Source organism: Scleropages formosus, chromosome 8 (assembly GCF_900964775.1).
Source record: "Scleropages formosus chromosome 8, fSclFor1.1, whole genome shotgun sequence".
NCBI lineage: Eukaryota > Metazoa > Chordata > Actinopteri > Osteoglossiformes > Osteoglossidae > Scleropages > Scleropages formosus.
Window position 1 is genome coordinate 1,497,160 of NC_041813.1, and position 18,944 is coordinate 1,516,103.

General features: G+C 43.1%; 1 protein-coding gene across 2 annotated transcripts in view; it reads left to right on the forward strand.

The window, feature by feature from the left end:
* Nucleotides 1–2,268: 2,268 nt before the first annotated feature.
* The window catches only part of btaf1 (BTAF1 RNA polymerase II, B-TFIID transcription factor-associated), a 33,303-nt gene continuing 16,627 nt past the window's right edge, over nucleotides 2,269–18,944 (forward strand). Inside the window, exons 1-23 of one of the 2 annotated variants that reach the window (XM_018738127.2) lie at nucleotides 2,269–2,644; nucleotides 4,650–4,773; nucleotides 5,016–5,130; nucleotides 5,607–5,750; nucleotides 6,774–6,979; nucleotides 7,772–7,905; nucleotides 8,133–8,262; nucleotides 9,204–9,272; nucleotides 10,477–10,566; nucleotides 10,788–10,883; nucleotides 11,359–11,535; nucleotides 11,774–11,914; nucleotides 12,103–12,227; nucleotides 12,354–12,474; nucleotides 12,663–12,767; nucleotides 12,957–13,106; nucleotides 13,344–13,486; nucleotides 14,213–14,387; nucleotides 14,569–14,772; nucleotides 15,738–16,158; nucleotides 17,242–17,426; nucleotides 17,815–17,974; nucleotides 18,724–18,833. In XM_018738127.2, coding sequence (XP_018593643.1) covers nucleotides 2,631–2,644; nucleotides 4,650–4,773; nucleotides 5,016–5,130; nucleotides 5,607–5,750; nucleotides 6,774–6,979; nucleotides 7,772–7,905; nucleotides 8,133–8,262; nucleotides 9,204–9,272; nucleotides 10,477–10,566; nucleotides 10,788–10,883; nucleotides 11,359–11,535; nucleotides 11,774–11,914; nucleotides 12,103–12,227; nucleotides 12,354–12,474; nucleotides 12,663–12,767; nucleotides 12,957–13,106; nucleotides 13,344–13,486; nucleotides 14,213–14,387; nucleotides 14,569–14,772; nucleotides 15,738–16,158; nucleotides 17,242–17,426; nucleotides 17,815–17,974; nucleotides 18,724–18,833 — 3,339 coding nt within the window. In that variant the 5' untranslated portion in view covers nucleotides 2,269–2,630. Of the gene's footprint in view, nucleotides 2,645–4,629; nucleotides 4,774–5,015; nucleotides 5,131–5,606; nucleotides 5,751–6,773; nucleotides 6,980–7,771; nucleotides 7,906–8,132; nucleotides 8,263–9,203; nucleotides 9,273–10,476; nucleotides 10,567–10,787; nucleotides 10,884–11,358; nucleotides 11,536–11,773; nucleotides 11,915–12,102; nucleotides 12,228–12,353; nucleotides 12,475–12,662; nucleotides 12,768–12,956; nucleotides 13,107–13,343; nucleotides 13,487–14,212; nucleotides 14,388–14,568; nucleotides 14,773–15,737; nucleotides 16,159–17,241; nucleotides 17,427–17,814; nucleotides 17,975–18,723; nucleotides 18,834–18,944 lie in introns of those variants that run through there. The other variant, XM_018738126.2, reaches the window with a different exon arrangement.

Genomic DNA, 18,944 nt, shown 5'->3' on the forward strand with positions numbered 1-18,944 from the left:
AAGCACCAGCTAAATGAATAAATGCAACTCTTCCTCAAGTGCTCCACCAGTTAACTAATTTTGTTAACCTGTTATATAACTGTGTTTCTTGGTAAACGCAGAAGTTTATTCTACTTTTATTCCCTTGATTTACATGCTTTGTGTGTTGGGGTAGGCCGCACATGTTGCAGTGTTTCGAAAGGCAGGGTGTGTGGTAAAAAGAGCACGGAACAGTGACAAACAAAGGGTTTTAAGACAATATTCTGCATTTCCATATTCCGTGTAGTATATTCGAAGACGTTTTCAAGAAACATAAATTAATACAGTACATTTCACACAATTCTGAATGGAGCCTTTGCAAACACCAGCTACTTTTGTTGTACAGTCCGTGTAGGATTTTAAAACACCTTTAGCAAAATATTTTCAAAATGTGTCTGTGAACATATGAGAAGAAACGACTCATGTGGATATATCATTTTAAACTTTAGTGTAAAGTTTAGTGTAACGTCCGGACGCGGACGTATTTTTGTAACGTCCGGACAGGTACAGTGAGGTAAAGTACAGTAACCTCAACAGCAGTGTACACGAGTGTACATATAAGTGTATATATAAGTGTACAAATAAGTGAAGATATACGCGTACATACAAGTGTAAAATGCGAACTAAGTGAAGCGTACGGCTGACGCGATGGCACGCGCGTCGACGTGCGCGAGACTAACGGGCCGAGACGGCCGGGGCACGTGGACTGACACTGAGGCGGAGCGCGAGCCCACCCGGCCGGAAGGAACGGCGGCATTGGGACGGGGACAAGGAAGGAGGACAAGGACAGGGACGCACTGGAGAGGACCTGGAAAACGGGTCATTGAATAGCCCACGTGTCGCTGGAGACACCGCAAGAAGAGAGCACTGCAGTAAGCGCTTATTAAGAACCCGCAAACCAACGTGACCTCGGCCGTTTTAGGTCAGGAGCAGATCGGTTGGACGCACAGTGAGTGTCACACACTGCCTGTGCGCCCTGTCCTCTGTCTCGGCTGCTGGACATTTGCGCTTCACGACCGTGACATTTACTTTTAGTCGCACTGCACGTTTTTCAGTTTCTACAAGGTTTAGCAGCCACAGTTCGTAATAGTCCTCAGGATGCGGTTTAGGTGATGAGGATATGTTTTATTTTTCATTCCTAATTCAGTACTTTGCAGCTTTGCCCCGTTCAGCCCCACATCATCTATCATACCCATAATTCACTGACATTACGGCCGACATGATGATTTTAATAACTATTCCAGTATCTTTTCATTTCCAAAAAAAGGTAAAAAATGTTCCCTGCTGAAATCAGGAGGTGCCACACTGACACTGTACGTTTTCTTAAACGTTTTTTTTTTTCAAAAAAATTAACATCCGACAAAATTGTATGTTGCCGCTAAACGTAAAAATGACACATAATTAAATGTGTATTCTTTCGTTATAGCTAAGCGCATAAAACCATAGTTTTTAAACCATTCAGATGAGAATCCATTTACACGCCATTTTCGTACTTTTAATTACAAATTACAAATACAACGAGTATATTTTAGGTACAAAAGAGCGAAAGATGTTGGGTTCAAAACATCTAAGAATTCTACGACCCCCTAATATCAATATTCCATTCAGATTACATTATATGTAAACTAAGTCATAGTACTTCCGAAGTTCCGTAGGCATCAAAGTAAAAAAAAAAAAAAAACTGTTAACGATAAGAAGCATAAACCCTTCATTATAACTTAATTCTCATTCGGTGGCTCAGGACCGCACTGGATGTAACGTTTGTGGATGGATGGATGGATGGACGGACGGACTGTCTGTTAACATACTCTGCGAAAAGCATTTTCATATATGTTCATGAGAGTTGACTCAAGTCAAGGTTCAAAAAATATTTAATTTCCTCGTCAATAACATAACCACACTGACTCTCGCCAGAAGATTCGCATGTTAAACATGACAATGCTGGCAGTTCGCTTCATAAAACCCGGTCAAATGCGACAGTTAAGTAATATTTCCGCGACAACTAGCTGCCAAACTTTTGTCTTCGACGAGACTTTAAAGCGCCCACACTCTCATGACGCTCGACCGTTAGCTTTTCAACATCAGTGATACGGGTCCGGGAACTTGTGCGCGAGCCTTTCCATTTCCTGCACCGAGCGTCACCGTTTCCAGCTTCCTCTTACAACGTCCTTTCCGATTGGCTCCTCTGGGCCCATGTAACCAATCAGGCTGTGGCTACCGTGGAGGAAGGAATAAATGCAAGATGGCTCCTCATATAAAACCAGTCGCTTGGTTTCTCTGTTGCGAACGACAAAATAACTCTTTATACCTCATTAGATTAAAACAGCTTTCCGGGAGCGCTTCCGAGGGGTAATACGGCCTTCAGGGTGATACGGGCGTAACTCTAGGCGTCTTTCCGTGCGACTAGTTGCTCGGGAGACGAGAAGGGACCCGTTTTTCAGGAGCGCCCATCCTGGACGGTCTCACATTGGGGAGGCAACGCGACGCGCCAGCCAGGGCCTCTCCTCACACACACACACCGACTCCTTCTAGATCTACAGTAGTGAAATTCATGGTGCCTTTCTCTGCCTGCCCGCATAAAGAAACATCACAACGACTCTCTTGACCGCAGCATGGCCGTCTCAAGGTGAGTCGTCAGTCAGCGATCGTGAATAAAGTTGGGCTAGCTCCGCGCATAAGCTGTGCGGTAACAATGGACACAGAGCAGGCAGGCCGTGTTCCTGTTAGCTGGAGAAAGAGCCAGCAAAACATCTGCTCTGTTTATTGTAGGGTTTATCTGGCTGCAGCATAGTCTGTTTTCATCGCGCACAGACACTACGGACCCACAGAAGGCATCTCCTTGCTATATCAGTCACCAGGAGTGTGTATATAGGGTCAGGTACGCTAGCGGCTAGGTAATCATCATGTCATCATGTCCTGTACAGTTAGACTCAGAGCTGGTGGTAGTGCTGTTCCACATTGCGATCCACTCCGTACATCTCAGCTCTCTCGCGCTATTCTTTATGCAGTAAATTTCCTGCACGCAGTAGCTGTCTTCCCACCACCTTATGAGCGGTGTGTGTGTGTAGAAATTGGTGTTTTTGCGCGGTGTTTCACTCAGGTAATGACAAGGACCCGCACATATCGACTGTCCTCAAAAGTGTTTTAATTTCATCATCATCGTTCTGCTGTAGCTTAAGTAACGCCTTTAAATCCCGAAAGGCTTCCCTTGGTGGGAGTGTTTGAGCGCACGGCTCAGGTGTGAGCAGCACGTCCGCTTTTTTCTTTTTTTTCTTTTTTTTTTTTTTTTTTTTTGCGCGTTTTGTCTTCCAGCAGGACACCTTCACGGCCCCCTGCGGTCGTTAATCCCGTTCATCTATTTATATTCGTAAGTGTGACAGGCGGTCGAACGAGCGCCGCCGATACGCGCGCGAGGCAAGTCACTTCCTCCGCGGGAACGCGCACGCCTCCCGATCCGCGGCCAGTGTGTTATATGATATGGGTACCACGGTGTGGACAGCTCTTCATCTCATCGTCCTCTCCGCACAAGCAGCGTAGTAAAGGTGTCTTTGAATGGCTTGTCACTTGTGAGCTGCAGCGCGCTGTCACTTTGTCCCACCAGCATCCACTTATTAAGGCCAAGTGGAATATAAAGTGAGATTATTTAGCTGATGCTTTTGTCCATGGCCACTTCCATTTCTGCATTTGATAAGTGCCTTCTCTCCAAAGTTGGATGCAGCTTAAGCGCATATATTCGTTATAGGTGACTGCATAGGTTTAAATGGTACCAACACCACATTAAGATGCACCAAGTTCACTCTCTACTCCCTGGTAGATTTGTGAAAACACTGCTTCAGTGGAATCCTTGATGTGTAGAGAACTCCCATTCTTTTTTTTTGTTGGACCTCTCAGTTATTGCATAATGACCAGAACATTGAATAAATGAAGTTCAAATTTGACTCTTTGAAGTGGAATTTATTCTACTAGATTCCTGCATTATAGAAAACTTTCTTGGCATTTTAATCATTATTGCAGCAAACTACCTTCTTTCTGTGCACACAGCATATATAGAACTCTGTTCAATTATAATTTTACATGATAGGTTTATAGTTTAACCTCAAAACTGCATGTGATTTCTATAATGTTTGCATAATCTCTATTGTCTGGTATGTGAAGCATTTAAATTTGGAGTGCAAACTTGTGATCACATGTTTGCTCCAAAGTTTTAAATTGGGTTTTTATTAACCTTCAAACCAACCACTATCTTAATTTGTCTGTCTATAGCAGTAAAAACAAATCATTCTCCATTTGCTAGGCCATGCTAAATATCTAGAGGGAATTTATCTGCTCTGAAATGACCATGAATATTGAGAGCTCCATTGAGGCATTCCCTACTAAACCAGTGCAAGTGAAACTCGGCTCTACTGTAGAGCTGAGGCCAGCTGAAGGGGGAGAACGTCTCCGGCAACTCGTAGACACCTGTGCAGGGTGACGTATTCGATCAGCAGGAGCTGCCTGTGATACTAGCCTCAAAACCTGCTTTTTGACACAAGCTCTCAGGCCAGAGCAGTCCTAGGCACATTAAGAGGGTCTCCATGCTATCAGAAATGTCTTTGCTTGCTGGTGTTTTACATGTTCCTGTATTTCTCTAGGCTTGACCGTCTGTTCATTCTACTGGACACGGGCACGACCCCAGTGACGAGGAAGGCTGCTGCCCAACAGCTGGGAGATGTTGTCAAACTTCACCCCCATGAGCTCAACAACCTCTTATCAAAAGTACATTGTCTTCATTTCCCCTTTGCCTTGCCTGCCCAGTGTTCCATCCTCTCAGGGATGGAAAATGAATGTAAATCAGATGTATTTAAATTTCCCCAATCCTTGTGTGCCCTCTGAAGTTAATAATTTAACAGGTTGTCATGCTTCCTTTTGAGTTTGCATGTGTGTTTGTGCCAGAGGGAAAAATTCATTCTCCATTTGTCCTGTTTAATTTTTACTTATTCCCCCCCTTTATGTTAAAGGTTTTAACTTACTTGAGAAGTCCAAACTGGGACACGCGCATTGCAGCTGGTCAAGCAGTGGAAGCCATTGTTAAGAATATTCCTGAGTGGAATCCGGCCCCCAGGCCTAAAGAAGGTGATTGTGTGTGTGTGTGTGTGTGTGTGTGTGTGTGTGTGTGTGTGTGTGTGTGTGTGTGTGTGTGTGTGTGTGTGTGTGGATATTATATATATGTGCTTAATATTTTGTATGAGGAATTTTTATTTTTTTTTTGGGATGCCCATATAGCATTGGTTTAACAGAGTAAACTTGGAAGCATGCTCAGAAAAACATTTCAGCATTGTTTCAAGTCATGGTTAGAAGCTGTATTGTCTGTTTTCTGCCACATTGTATAGTTTTAGCAGTTTGTGATCACTAGTTTCACCAGTTTTGTTTCACTTTGGCAGAAGATCTTTGTTTATTCTCAAGATAAAATAACACCCATACCATGTAAGGATTGCCAGTTGTCAAGACTGAAAGTCTGTGATTTACATTTTTAAAGCTGTGATGCATTTTGGGATTTCTGATAAGGTTAGGTACAGAGTGGTGAGGAATTCTGTTTTTGTTTTGTCCAGAGGCATGTTCCGATTTCTCTCTGGAGGATACTTCTTCAGACCGTCTGAGTTTCTACAGGTTTGACATTTCCCGTCTGCTGAAGCATGGGGCATCTCTGCTTGGATCTGCTGGAGCTGAGTTTGAGGTCCAGGATGACAAGTCAGGTAAAGACTGCATTTTTTTTTTTAATAAAAAAAAACTGTAAAATATTTATCTTTCCCAAAGATGCCACTGTTGCGGATTTGTTTCCAGTAATGTAGATTTAATTAATACTTATTTTCTCAGTGTTATATGAAATTTATTTTCAGTGGTATTTATGTGGTATATAGTTGAAAAATTAACAATAATAAGATATTCTGATTACCCTTTTGAGACCACTGATTAAACTGGGTCTGATACTTAGTTACCTGTTTTGTTTGGTTATGTAGATTAATACAGTATTTTTTTTTCCAGTTTGCCAAACTTCTTAAATATGGTTTTGAAACTTGAGGGGATACAGTAGGATGCTTGGAAGTAGTATGAGGGCAGTCCAGTAATGGCATTAGGCCTAATTTGTGGGCAAACTGTAAATTGTTTGTTTTCTGTAAAGTGCTTTTTGTTGAATTACAGGTTCCCGGGGTATGTGTTACACTTCAATTCAGTTAATCTACATTGTCAACAATTAGTTTTAAACATTCAATAATTGCACTGCCTTTTTGCAAGTTGCAGTTTAAAGCATGCATATTTTGCTCCTTCGAAATTGCTGAATGTATAAAAGTTTACTCATTTAGCACACTTTTCTCCAAAGTGCTCTACATGTGATAGAAAATACATGTGAATTGCATTAGCAAAAAGAGAATTAGATGCAGATGCATTATTCTAAAATGGTTTACTTTCTACCATATGAACCAATGTACATCACACGAGTAGCCGCATAGCACTTTATCCAAATATCGACAATTTCTAATCACATTCCTAATTTAATTTAGTTTTAGCATCTTGCTAAGGATGCATTGATTGAATTCCTTCCAGGTTTAGAAACTGTAATCCCCTTAATTTTTGCCCAGTACTAAGTTTGACCATTGCTTATTATTACTGCTGTTGCCTTTAGGAACAGTTTGTGCTGACTTTGTCTTCTGTTCTTGCTGACTTATTGTCCTGGGGTTCTATTGTTTTCTTGGCCCTGATCACCTTTGCTTTCTCTTTAGCTGAGGTGGACCCTAAGGAGCGGCTGGCTCGTCAGCGGAAGCTTCTGCAGAAGAAACTAGGGCTGGATATGGGTGCAGCAATTGGCATGGACACAGAGGAACTGTTCAATGATGATGACTTGGACTATACTCCCTGCAGCCACTCAGGGGGACCTAAACCCCCAGGTGGGAAGGCTTTGGCCTGTCCCAGCTCACGCAACCACACGGTGAGCCCAGCTGTCCCAGCTGAACCCCTCTTCAGCTTTGGTGTTGAGCATGAAGTGTTACACTTGAGAAAATGATGTTCAAGGCAAAAAAAAAGCACCAAATATATTTTGAGTCAACCGTTTTTAAAAGGTGCTATTCAAAATCAATTGAAGCTGATGACAACTTGGTTAAAATGAATATTCAATACAGTGCATCTTGTTTTTCTTTAGAATCATTCATTAGAATCCCTGAAGACACGTCTGTAAACTTTTCCATTTGAAGATACACACTTGCAACAATAACTAAACAACTCTAACCCAGTCCAAGGTGTATTCTTTATTAATAGACCAAAGGCAGAGTTACTTGGCACAGTTACATTGCAGTCCAGATACTCGGTTGGTTAATCTCATCTGCTGCAATAACTTTATCAGCTCTCTGAACCTTTTCAGTTTTAACACTTCCCCCCCCCCCCCCCCCCCTCCCTGGTAAGTTAGATGGAAAGGATGTGCCTTCAGATGGTTTGTGCTATTAGGTTATGGCTAACTGTAGCACATGCTTACATTTTTAGATTTGTGCCATATCGTAATCATGATATCCAAATTCTTAACATTTAATCTCATGTTCTCATTTGTATAGAAGCATGAGCTGAAATTTAAAACCTTTCAAAAGTAGTGATTATAATCTCTTTGGAAAAATTTGTGATTCTTGTGTTATCCACGGGTTGTTTTGCTGCATGTTACGAATCCAGAATATTTCTAAAAGGTGGAACATGAATTTCACCGAATCCGTACAAGTTCTATTTTCCTCCTTAGACTATGCAGGCAGCTGAACTGATAGACTCGGAGTTCCGGCCAGGCATGAGTAATCGACAGAAGAACAAGGCCAAGAGGATGGCCAAGCTAGTGGCTAAACAGAGATCCAGGGACATGGACACCAATGAAAAAAGGTTTATTATTTTAAATTCACTGAAATTGTGTAATGTTTATTGGCATTGCTAGGTTTCAAGGATTTGTTTGGCACAGTATTGTATTTCAGTGCTCTTACAAGCATGTCCTTATTTAGGAAGCCATATATTAAAGCTTGTTAATGTATTCCTAGAGAAATCTTTCAGTAGGGCTTGTAATTCTCCAGAACAGAATTTATATCCCATGAGCTGTTTCTCTCTTCATCTAGCAATGATAGCTTTGAAGGAGAGCCGGAGGAAAAGCGCCGGAAAACAACCAATGTTGTTATTGAGCAGCCAGCGACAGACCACAAAGTCTTAATTGACAATGTTCCAGATAACTCTAGCCTGTTTGATGAGGTGGGTTTGAGGTAACTTTTGCTTTGAGGTGACAGGCTGTGGCATATTCAGAGCAGGTATTTTGGCCTACCTGCACTGGATACTGCAACCAAGTCTGTGTAATTGATTTGCAGTGGCCAGGCATGGCACAGAAATTGAGCATAACTGTACAGTGTTGCACAAAGGAAGTGGGGGGGGGGGGCTTCTGCCATGCTTATTAGGTTGGTGGCTCTGTAGGCATTTCTAAAGTGTGCCAGGCACATAACACCCACCTCTTGTGCATATGTATTGTTTTGTCTTGCCATTCAATTTCAAAACCAGTAACGTAATGGCAGGTATGGGTCTTCTGGGTAAGGGTGTTTGTTGAAAGACCCTAGATACCCAGTGGCCTCAGGTTACTTTACTGATATTTCGAAGTATATCAAAGCATGTTCAGTGTAAAATAAATGCATGCTGTACAGTTTGTCAAAAAGCTTGAGTATATCTGAGCAGTGGGGGGCGCGGTGGCGCAGTGGGTTGGGCTGCAGTCCTGCTCTCTGGTGGGTCTGGGGTTCGAGTCCCGCTTGGGGTGCCTTGCGGCGGACTGGCGTCCCGTCCTGGGTGTGTCCCCCTCTCCCTCCGGCCTTACGCCCTGTGTTGCCGGGTAGGCTCCGGTTCCCCGTGACCCTGTATGGGACAAGCGGTTCTGAAAGTGTGTGTGTGTGTGTGTGTGTGTGAGAGCAGTACATGTACAAAGCAAAGAGTCGGAGCAACCCAGAAGTGTATTACATCTCTGGGAATTTCTGCAGAAGAATTGGAAAGACATTTCTGGTGATTTGCCTGCTCAACCTTGTTAACCAAATGTCTAGTGCAAAATTGATTTTGAAGGTGAACTCAAACATTTGACTGCAAGTTTCTGGGTATGACTTTGTCTTGTAAATGAATAATCATGACGTAAACCACTTTGTTTGTTTTCTCTATAGACTCAAGAATGGCCACTGGAGAGTTTTTGTGATGAGCTCTGTAATGACCTCTTCAATCCCTCTTGGGAGGTAAAATGTTTTTTAGACTGTCATGCAGTGCATATTTGTTGCCCATGCAGTATGACAATATAAAAAGGAGGAAAGAAATTGCTACAGTGAGGCTGTAATTCATGGCACAATGACAGCAGTGTAAATCTGTCTAAATTTCAAAATCTCTCCCTAACCTGAACAGTAATTCTGAGTATGGGTCTAATGATGTAGTTCTGCATGTGTGAGCATATGCTTATGTAAAACTAAATACTCTGTTCCATCTTACAGCAAAGGACTTGGGGGGGTGTGGTAACTATAAAGGTTATAGGCCTGGAAGAATCATGTGGGACATTCACTGGAATTATTTTTGAAATGCAGGCCAGAGGAAATGGTTTTGGTTGCAGTATTAATTAATGTATATTCTGTATACTGTAGGAATTTCTAGGCAGTAACTGACAATAGGAATGACTTCTGCTACCTACTCTATGTAGGACTGATTCTGTTCAGGTGGCTTCTATTGACAATATTTGACTCTGCTTTGCACCCATTAATCACAATCTCAAATCAAAGGGTCTGAGATCACTGTCACTGCATGAGAAGAGTGCTCTATAAAAATATTTTCTTCTAATTTTTCTCAAGACTTTTACAAGTTCTTCTTTTGTTCCTTTTTTTCATAAAATAACTTGGAATTTTGAAGAGGTTACTTTCTATGTTGTCTGGAATTTTAAAACGGAACTATGCAGATGTTGGTTTCATTCAGTTCCCAACTAAGCTGAGCATATAATTTGTTTGAAGCAACTCGCAGGCACACTGAAATACCCTAGCATGAGCAGTTGTTGGTCTTTGGACCCCCAGAAATTTTTTTTTTTCTCCTTAGTCCCAGGGATTTTGTTTAAAATGTTTAGTTGGCTTATTGGAATGCCTTTAATTTGGTTCTCTGTTCTTGTTATCAGTTAAGTATCATGTCAATATGCTCTATTACTTGGAGAGCATTTAGAAAAATGGAATGAAATTGGCGTTTATGTATTGCACTTGTTCTTTCCCCTTTGCAGATGTTTTTGAGCCTTCCTGATTATCACATTCTTTTTTTTCCAATGGCTAATACACTAAAACTCTGATCATTCAACTTATTTCTGTCAAACCATTTTAGTAATCTTACCACAATGCAGAATCACTGACAGTGTGCTTCCTTACGTTTTCTGTTTTGTCATCTTTCATTTAACACAAATTTCCCAATGTTAAGGTTCGACACGGTGCTGGGACAGGCCTCAGGGAGATCCTCAAATGCCATGGAGCAGCTGGCGGAAAGTTGGCAGGGAGCACTGCTGAGGAGGTGTTCATCCATGTCTGATCTCAGTGACAGGGTCAACAGTACACCTCCCCTGCACAAACACACAACAAATTATTTGGAAAAACCACTTTTATGGATTTAACAACATTCTCTGTCCTTTTGGGCATCTCAGAATGTTGTCTGCATAAAACTTCATTTAATCATCATTTTCCTATGGTACAGTGCCACCAGTGTCTGACCTTTGCCCTGTGACCCCTATACAGATGACTCGACAGCATCAGGAGTGGCTTGAAGACCTTGTCATACGGCTACTTTGTGTCTTTGCCCTTGACAGGTTTGGGGACTTTGTGTCTGATGAGGTGAGACTTGTCCTTTTGGGTGGGTTGGGGGCAACTGTTTTGTCATTAGAATGTTGTGTGAAGGATTTTACGCTGTGTAGTATGAATTAAAAGATTCTGTGTTAGTAATAACATGTATTGTGCAGAAATAATTCTGACATGGGGGCGCAGTGGGCTTGGCCGGGTCCTGCTCTCTGGTGGGTCTGGCGTTCGAGTCTCGCTTCGGGTGCCTTGCAATGGACTGGTGCCCCATCCTGGGTGTGTCCCCTCCCCCTCCAGCCTTGCGCCCTGTGTTGCCGGGTTAGGCTCTGGTTCGCCGCGACCCCACTTGGGACAAGCGGGGTGTGAGTGAGTGAGAGTGATTCTGACACTGATGTCAAAAAAAAAAAAAAAAATCAAGCCTTTTGTATAGTAATTCATAGTGTATCAAATTTGCATTCAGTGATGTTACTGTGTAGGTTTAATCTTGATAGTTGAACCCCTCACCTTCCTCCAGGTGGTAGCACCAGTCAGGGAGACCTGTGCCCAGACTCTGGGTGTGGCTCTTCGCCATATGGTGGATAGTGGCGTGACGATGACAGTGGACATTCTTCTCAAGCTGCTGACAGAGGACCAATGGGAGGTCCGACACGGAGGACTTTTGGGCATTAAGTATGCTCTGGCTGTCAGACAGGTTAAGTTCTGTTCTTTTGTCAATGCAGCGTGTTTTGCAAGTATGTATTTTACAACATAAGCTGTTTTGTTTTTGGAAAGTTTTTTAAATTCTTCAACGGTAAACATTGTTTCAACACATGCTGAAATTGTAAAAATTATTTGGATGTGTGGTATTTGCCTGTGTAAGTGAATATATACTTGGGTTTTTTTTTTTTTTTTTTTTTTAAATTTTCTTTTCCCACCCCCAATACCTGCAGGATCTGATTGGTGTTCTGCTTCCCCGAGTGCTGCCGGCCATCACAGAGGGCCTGCAGGATCTGGACGATGATGTCCGAGCTGTAGCAGCTGCCGCCCTTATCCCTGTTGTAGATGGTCTGGTGCAGCTGCAGCCTGCAGAGGTTAGAAACCCACTCCTTGTCCATACAATTTTTTCTTGCAGCACCTCTGAAAAGGGGTGGTTTTCATTCTCAGACTGTCACTCTGAATATAAACAATGGCATTTTAGTTTTCAGTCCTGATGTCTCATTGTATTGAAGAAACATGGGGGGGGGGCATATGCCTGCTCTAATGACGAGCCTGTCTGAAGGTTCCCTTCATTGTGAACACTCTATGGGATGCTCTTTTGGAGCTGGATGACCTCACTGCCTCCACCAACAGCATCATGACGCTTCTGTCGTCGCTGCTTACCTACCCTCAGGTCCGGCAGTGCAGGTATGCAAGAGAAAATATTTGCTGCTAGTTCCACAGTATGCTGCCAACATGTGAAGTGATTCATAGTTCCTATGCCAACTTGTACATGTCGTTTTTTTTTTTTTTCCTCCTCTCCTTCAAAAAAAGCATCCAGCAGTCGCTCACTGTGCTAGTCCCACGTGTCTGGCCTTTCCTTCGGCACACAATATCCTCTGTCCGAAAGGCGGCACTTGAGACACTCTTCACCCTCTTATCAAAAGCTGACCAGGTTAGTTTTGGTTTGCTTGTGAAAGATGCTTGACATGTGTCCAGCCTTGAACGGGTGTATGTAGCATTGTTTCATCTTGTGTAATTCACCTGAACAGTGTGGGGATTTTAAAGACCGAGTAATGTGTAGCATTTGCCACTATAGTTGTTGCCACATTCGGGAGTTTAATATGTAGTGCTGAATTCCAGAGCTCTGCAGAATGGCTTACTCCCATCCTTCAGGACATGTTGAGACACATCTTCCAATCCTGTATCCTGGAAAGCAACCAAGAGATTCTGGACCTTATCCAGAAGGTTAGTATCGCCTGTTTTTGCAAACCATAAGATGCCCATATGGTACTTCTTACCTTTTGGCTCTTAACAGCTCTCAGATGAGGTGTCTGCCCACTCATTTCATTTTGAGCTTTGTCATTGCCTTACTGTTGCCCTGTCCTCCCTTCCCCCCAGTGTTTAATTGCACTGAACCTGCGGTGTCCTTGTTAGGTTTGGATGGAACTCATTCGCCAGGCCTCACAGCAGTATGTGGTGGCAGCTAGCTGTCCATGGATGGGAGCTTGGCTGTGTCTGATGATGCAGCCTGCTCACATCCCCATAGATCTGAACATGCTGTTAGAGGTGAAGGCCCGCTTCAAGGTAAGTATGCAAGCCTCTCATATTATCACTGTGATGTCAGAACATCAGTACTGTTATTACTATAATTACATCAGTCAAGTTCCCCAGAGGTCCAACACTTCAGCTGCTTTTCTTGGTACCTTTATTAGATGTAATGGCAAAAATGACAGGCTAGTGTAAACTTCACCTGACAGATTAAAACACCTCTGTGTGTTACAGTGTTTAAGAAAGTGCTGATGGTTGTTTTGGCTTCAACAGGAAAAGACGGGCGGAAAAGGACGCCAAGGTCCAAACCAGACAAAGGAAACTGTGCAGGAGTACGTGGCTGGAGCAGAGACTATTACAGAGGATCCTGCCACACGAGACTACGTGGTGATGCGAGCGCGCTTCATGGCTGCAAAGTCAGTACCTCAGAAGACAAGGAGGCACAAGTGGTGTCTAAGGCTTTTCCAGTTTTCTATTAGAAACTAAGATGCTGTGGCTGACGTGGTAGCTAGAGCTGTTGCTTTGCAAGATATGGACTTGTGTCCAAATCGCTTCTTGCTATGGAACCCATTATCAAGATTCTTGCCCTGAGTTGCTCCACCTGTGTAAATTGGTAATTATTAGGTTCCTTGGACAAAAGTATCAGCTGAGTAGTGGTAAACAGTAATTCAGAAAATACTTTTAAGTATCCTTAAAGCTAACATGGTTGAATAGGTCAAATCAGGCTGATGTCTTTCTGTGTTCAAACCTATTCTGGAAATATTTGGAACATGTGAGTTAATTATATGCCAGTTTAAAGGTGACCATTTGAACCAGATGTTTTCCATTGCCGAAAGACTCCTTGTAAACTTGCAGGAATGAGTCAAAATAGAAATGGGGTTTCCAGTCCCTACTTCAGACTGAAATATGAAGCATTATGTTGAGGCTGTTTTCATGTCAGTTGTAGAACTGATGTTTTTATTACATGAACTTGAAATATTTCACTCTCATTCTGTTGACTTTAATCTAGTTTTGACTTGGACTTCTGTTCAGCCTGGGATGTGGGTAGTCATAGTTTAGCCTGTACACTTGTAAATGAAACGGTGTACCTCATCGAGCTGTAAGCCACATAGTATGTACTACCTTCCTGTTTTCCCCCACAGGCTACTGGGGGCACTGTGCAGCTGTATCTGTGATCCGCGGCTCAATGCTTCCACACAGGAGATCCGACCTGCTGAATCTCTAGCTCAGTTGTTGCTCTTCCACCTTAACTCCAAGTCTGCCCTGCAGCGCATTGCTGTGGCACTGGTCCTTTGCGAGTGGGCAGCTCTGCAGAAGGTGAGCTGCAGTCCTGTGTTGCCTGACACTTCCAGGAAGCTTTTCTTTTTTCCCCCCTGGCCCCTCCCAACAGGCTGTTACCACTAAGATTTCTGTTTTGTTCTTAAAATAGCTGTAGTGGTTTAGTTGCTTTGGGTAACCACACAGTAAACCGGCAATGACTCCCTCTGGTATTCTCCAGGAGTGTAAAGCGGTGTCCAGCACAGTGCAGCCTCGGCTGTTGGCAATTTTATCAGAGCACCTCTACTATGACGAGATTGCCATTCCCTTCACTCGCATGCAGAATGAGTGCAAGCAGCTTATTGCTCTGCTGGCTGACGCCCACATTGACATCAGCGACCGGGTCAACTGCACTGTGTTCACCATTGAACAGGCCAATGATCTGGTGAGCTTCTTGCCTCAGTCAATCTTAATGCCTTCTCCCTAACATTGTAAGGAAATTTCTTCCCATGCAGGCTTGTTTAATTTTGTTAAACAAATTGTATACTCTGACTATTATTGCTGACTGTAGGTTAACGTGAAATTTGCTGTCTTTGCTACTCCAAGTTTCCTCACTATAGTGGTCATTGAGAAAAGAAATGCAGCAGTACTGTAATAGTTTGAGTATAAAGGTTGTACGAGATCTCTAAAATACAGTGCTGTAGTTAATGCGGTGATAACCCATTTCATTGTAGCTGAATGACATTAAATGACACAGCACCTAGTGTAGCAGTAGTGACTGCTGTGTGTATGTTCTGATTGCACTTGGTAACTGCTGGTCACTCTAAGTCACTTGGTCTTAGAGAACAGGATTTAATCAGCTAACATGATGTCACTCAGTCAAGCTCCTAGCTACTGAAATGTGGCAGGTGTGTGTGTTCTGCCTTGAGCCAGCTACTTGCTATCACCTGGATATCCACCCCCCCCCCCCCCCCATTTTCTACTGCTTTTGAGCACCACAATAAAATTGGACATTGGTGGGGGGGGGAAGCTTTCTTTGAATGAACTCTGGGGCCTGGGTGGGTGGTTGGTTACCAAGGAAACTGCTGATATGTTCTGGTAGGCGGCTGGAGATTAGTAGGGCTTTCCAGAGAAAGTTGCAGTTCACAGCTGAAGTGCCAACATGTTCAGATCCATGATAGTAGAGATTAGATAATTCTGCACAAATAATTGCATTCTCCCCTCTTCCAACCTTACATAGAACTGCTGTGAAAATCAACTGCTAGTATGACTCTCTGTTCTTGACTTATGTATTTTACTTGTAGAATTCTTGGAAAGATTACTCGTTTTGTAGCCAAACACAAAATGTCATATCTTATGTTATGAAGTTATTGAATGCATTTCTCACTACTGGACCTAATCCTGCTCCAGGTGACTACAGTCTTTACGGAGTCCACAACAGGCCTGAACCTCAAGTCCAAGTATTGGCAGCCACTGGACAGCAAGCGGCAGCAGCTGCTGTCCACCGTGGCAGAGACCAACCAAGAGTGGCAGCTGCTGCACCTTCGTGTGCACATGTTCACCTCCTGTGCAGTCGTGAACCTGCAGCTTTTGCCCGACAAGCTGAACCCTGTGGTACGACCACTAATGGAGGCAGTGAGAAGGGAAGAGAACACACTGGTGCAGGGCTATGCTGCTGCCTTTATTGCCAAGTTGCTCCAGCAGTGCACTGCCCGTGTTCCCTGCCCCAATGCCAAGATTGTCAAGAACCTGTGCAGCTCTGTGTGCGTGGACCCCTTGCTTACCCCTTCTGCCGCCTGCCCTGTGTCCCCCGTTCAAGAAACAGCAAAGGGTAGGCAGCATGCCTGGTTACATGCTCCTTGCATCTTCATGCATCATTTGGGCTTTGACTGTTGTAGTTTACCACTTTTTAAAAGAAGGGAAAAAAAAAACTTTCAGAATAACCGTTACATGTGATTGCATCAAGTTGTGCCGCCCTTTTTTTTTTTTTTTTAAGGAAAAAAAAAACTCAATTACTAGGCTTTGATCTAAGCGTTTATGTTTAGGGAACATCATAATCAGCAAGATTCAGGCTATTGTGAAGTTGGAAGTTCCACAAATGCTTGCAGATTAGAGTAGACATGACCTCTGTCTGCAAGTCAGCAGTTACAGCTGTGTACAGCCATTGTTTTCTGTACAAAGCATGTAGCTGTGGATGCCTTGACAACAGGAGTAGACTGCTTTCAATGTGTCATAGTATTTTTTGTGGAATAAGGCATTGTGGGAAATGGAGTCTTTAGCAGGAGCAGTGATGAAATGTTAGCATCTCTGTCCTTAATGAGGAAATTAAGTATCAGGCTCCTGCACATGGTGTTGCTCCAGTGTGACCATAACTGCTTGTTATCTAAACTTTCCTGATGCAGTCTTGGGTTTCATCAGTGCCAGGTTAAACCGTTTCCATGATAGGAAATCAACAAGGTGCCAACTATCGGATATGTTTATTGGGGATTAAATGCCTTAAGGTTGGTTGTTGATTGTAAAATGTTGTCTGGTTTCAATGAATCATTCATTGGAACTGGGAAGCAAGGTGGCTGCTTGGTTGAATGAGGTGAGTTACTCTGGAAATCCAGCCAGTTGCAAGTGTAGCACATGAGGTTGTCTAGCAAAGTAATTTCATTAGTGAGATTTTTTTTGTGGCAGCAGTAGCCTCATGTATAACACCATCCCTAAAATGGTAGCACTTGGATACTCAGCTGTTCATTGTGGTTGGAGGTTTGTAGTTTGTGTCCACAGGGTTTCCTTGGTCTGTATTGCTGACTACAGCATTGTTGTTAGCACGAATGTGCAGCTTTTATCAACTTTCTGTGTGTGCAACATTAACTTATGATTTTCCTGTGTGTTAGTCTTTAAATTTTACTTATCTTTCCTTGTTCAGCTGGTGTCTCCGACAAAGATGGAATGAACCATGTTGTCAACAAGACAAAAGGCATAATAACCCTTTACCGCCACCAGAAGGCAGCTTTTGCCATTACCAGCAAGAGAGGCCCCACTCCAAAGGCCCAGAGGACCCCTGCTATGGATCTGCCTCCTGGCAGCACGGTGGCTGCAGATTCTGATGAGGTGGGTGGGGAAGGCAGGTCTGTGGGATAGAGATGCCACTTAAACAGTGGAAGCCCACTACTAGTCTTGTCTGTGGAACATGACCTTAGACCCTTCTTTTTTTTTTTTATCCAGTTCACTGCCAGCCCACCTGATTCACATCATCCATTATCAGTTACTTGTTTTGAGTCCTGTGGACAGAGTGAATATGCAGTATAGCTCCAAGTGCCTGAGATGTTTATGAACTATGTCTATAAAGCATGCATATGGGGTCTACCTTGTTAAATTCAGTCCAGATTCCATTGACTGATGTTTCTGAAAGGGTTTTCCAGCTACTAGTTCTTCATAGGAAAAGATGATGTAACTTTGAAAACTGCCTGATGGTGCTTTTATTTTTCTCCTGTTCCAGAGTAAGAAACCCTGTCTTGTACAGAGAAGGGGAGCAGAGTTCTCCTTGACAACAATTGCCCGACACTTTGGTCCTGAGCTAACATCTGCACTGCCCTGCCTCTGGGATGCCATGGTGGGGCACCTGAGAACGACTGTTGATGGCCACAGTCCATCTCTGGGTATTTTATACCTCGCCTTCATTTTTTTCTGGTCTTTTCACAAGGTCTCTGAAGCCTTTTTCAGTTCTCACAAGGGCTGGGATGCAAGTGTCAAAATAGTTCAGAAGCTTTCATTGTGTATTTTATTGTAATTTCCACCTGTGCTTGGGTCCATGCACAGAAATGAGATGAGAATAACATGGCCAGAGGATTCCTGCCACCCCAACAATCTGATATTTTAAATTTGGAGACTGACATCCATTTAGGTGATGGGTTTTCTCCAAACTGACTTAGTGTTAATTTACTGACAATTATTAACCCACTTCTACAGTAGGGTAATTTTACTGGAGCAATTTAGGGTAAGTACCTTGCTCAAGGGTATTACAGCTAGAGGTGAGACTTGAACCTATAACCTTTGGGTCCAAAGCTCTAATCACTATGCTACCAGCTAACCACATGTGGTGTGGTTTGGAAAGGAATCCTCTATATCTTTAAACATGTTGGGGTAAAACTGCAGTGTCAAACTCCTGGTTACAGAGTTGCAAAGCTTTTTTTATTTCACATGGTTTATGGGATGTGTTTTTTTTTTTTTTTTTTTTTTTTTTTTTTTCTTCCCCCCCCCCTTCTTCTTATATACCCAAATCTTACATAATTGTTTCACAGAATAGCTAACTACTATAAGTTTAGGCATTAAACCCAGATGGAATTTCAGGTTGTGGGAACTGCAAAGAGACTAATTGTGGACTAACTTGGTGTGTGTATGTTGACAGACTGCAGGCTCCAGCTGGAAAAGGGGGATGCTGCTGCCCAGGAGCTCATCAACTCTCTACAAGTGTTGGAGGTGACAGCTGGGGCCATGTCTTCTGAGCTTGTCCCCCTGGTAAGAGGACAGAAAAAAGCCTCCGGTATACCAGGTCCTGGTACCTACCATTATTTGGAACTCCTCAGTGTTATGTCAAAACAACTACAGATGAATTACTACTTATGTGTT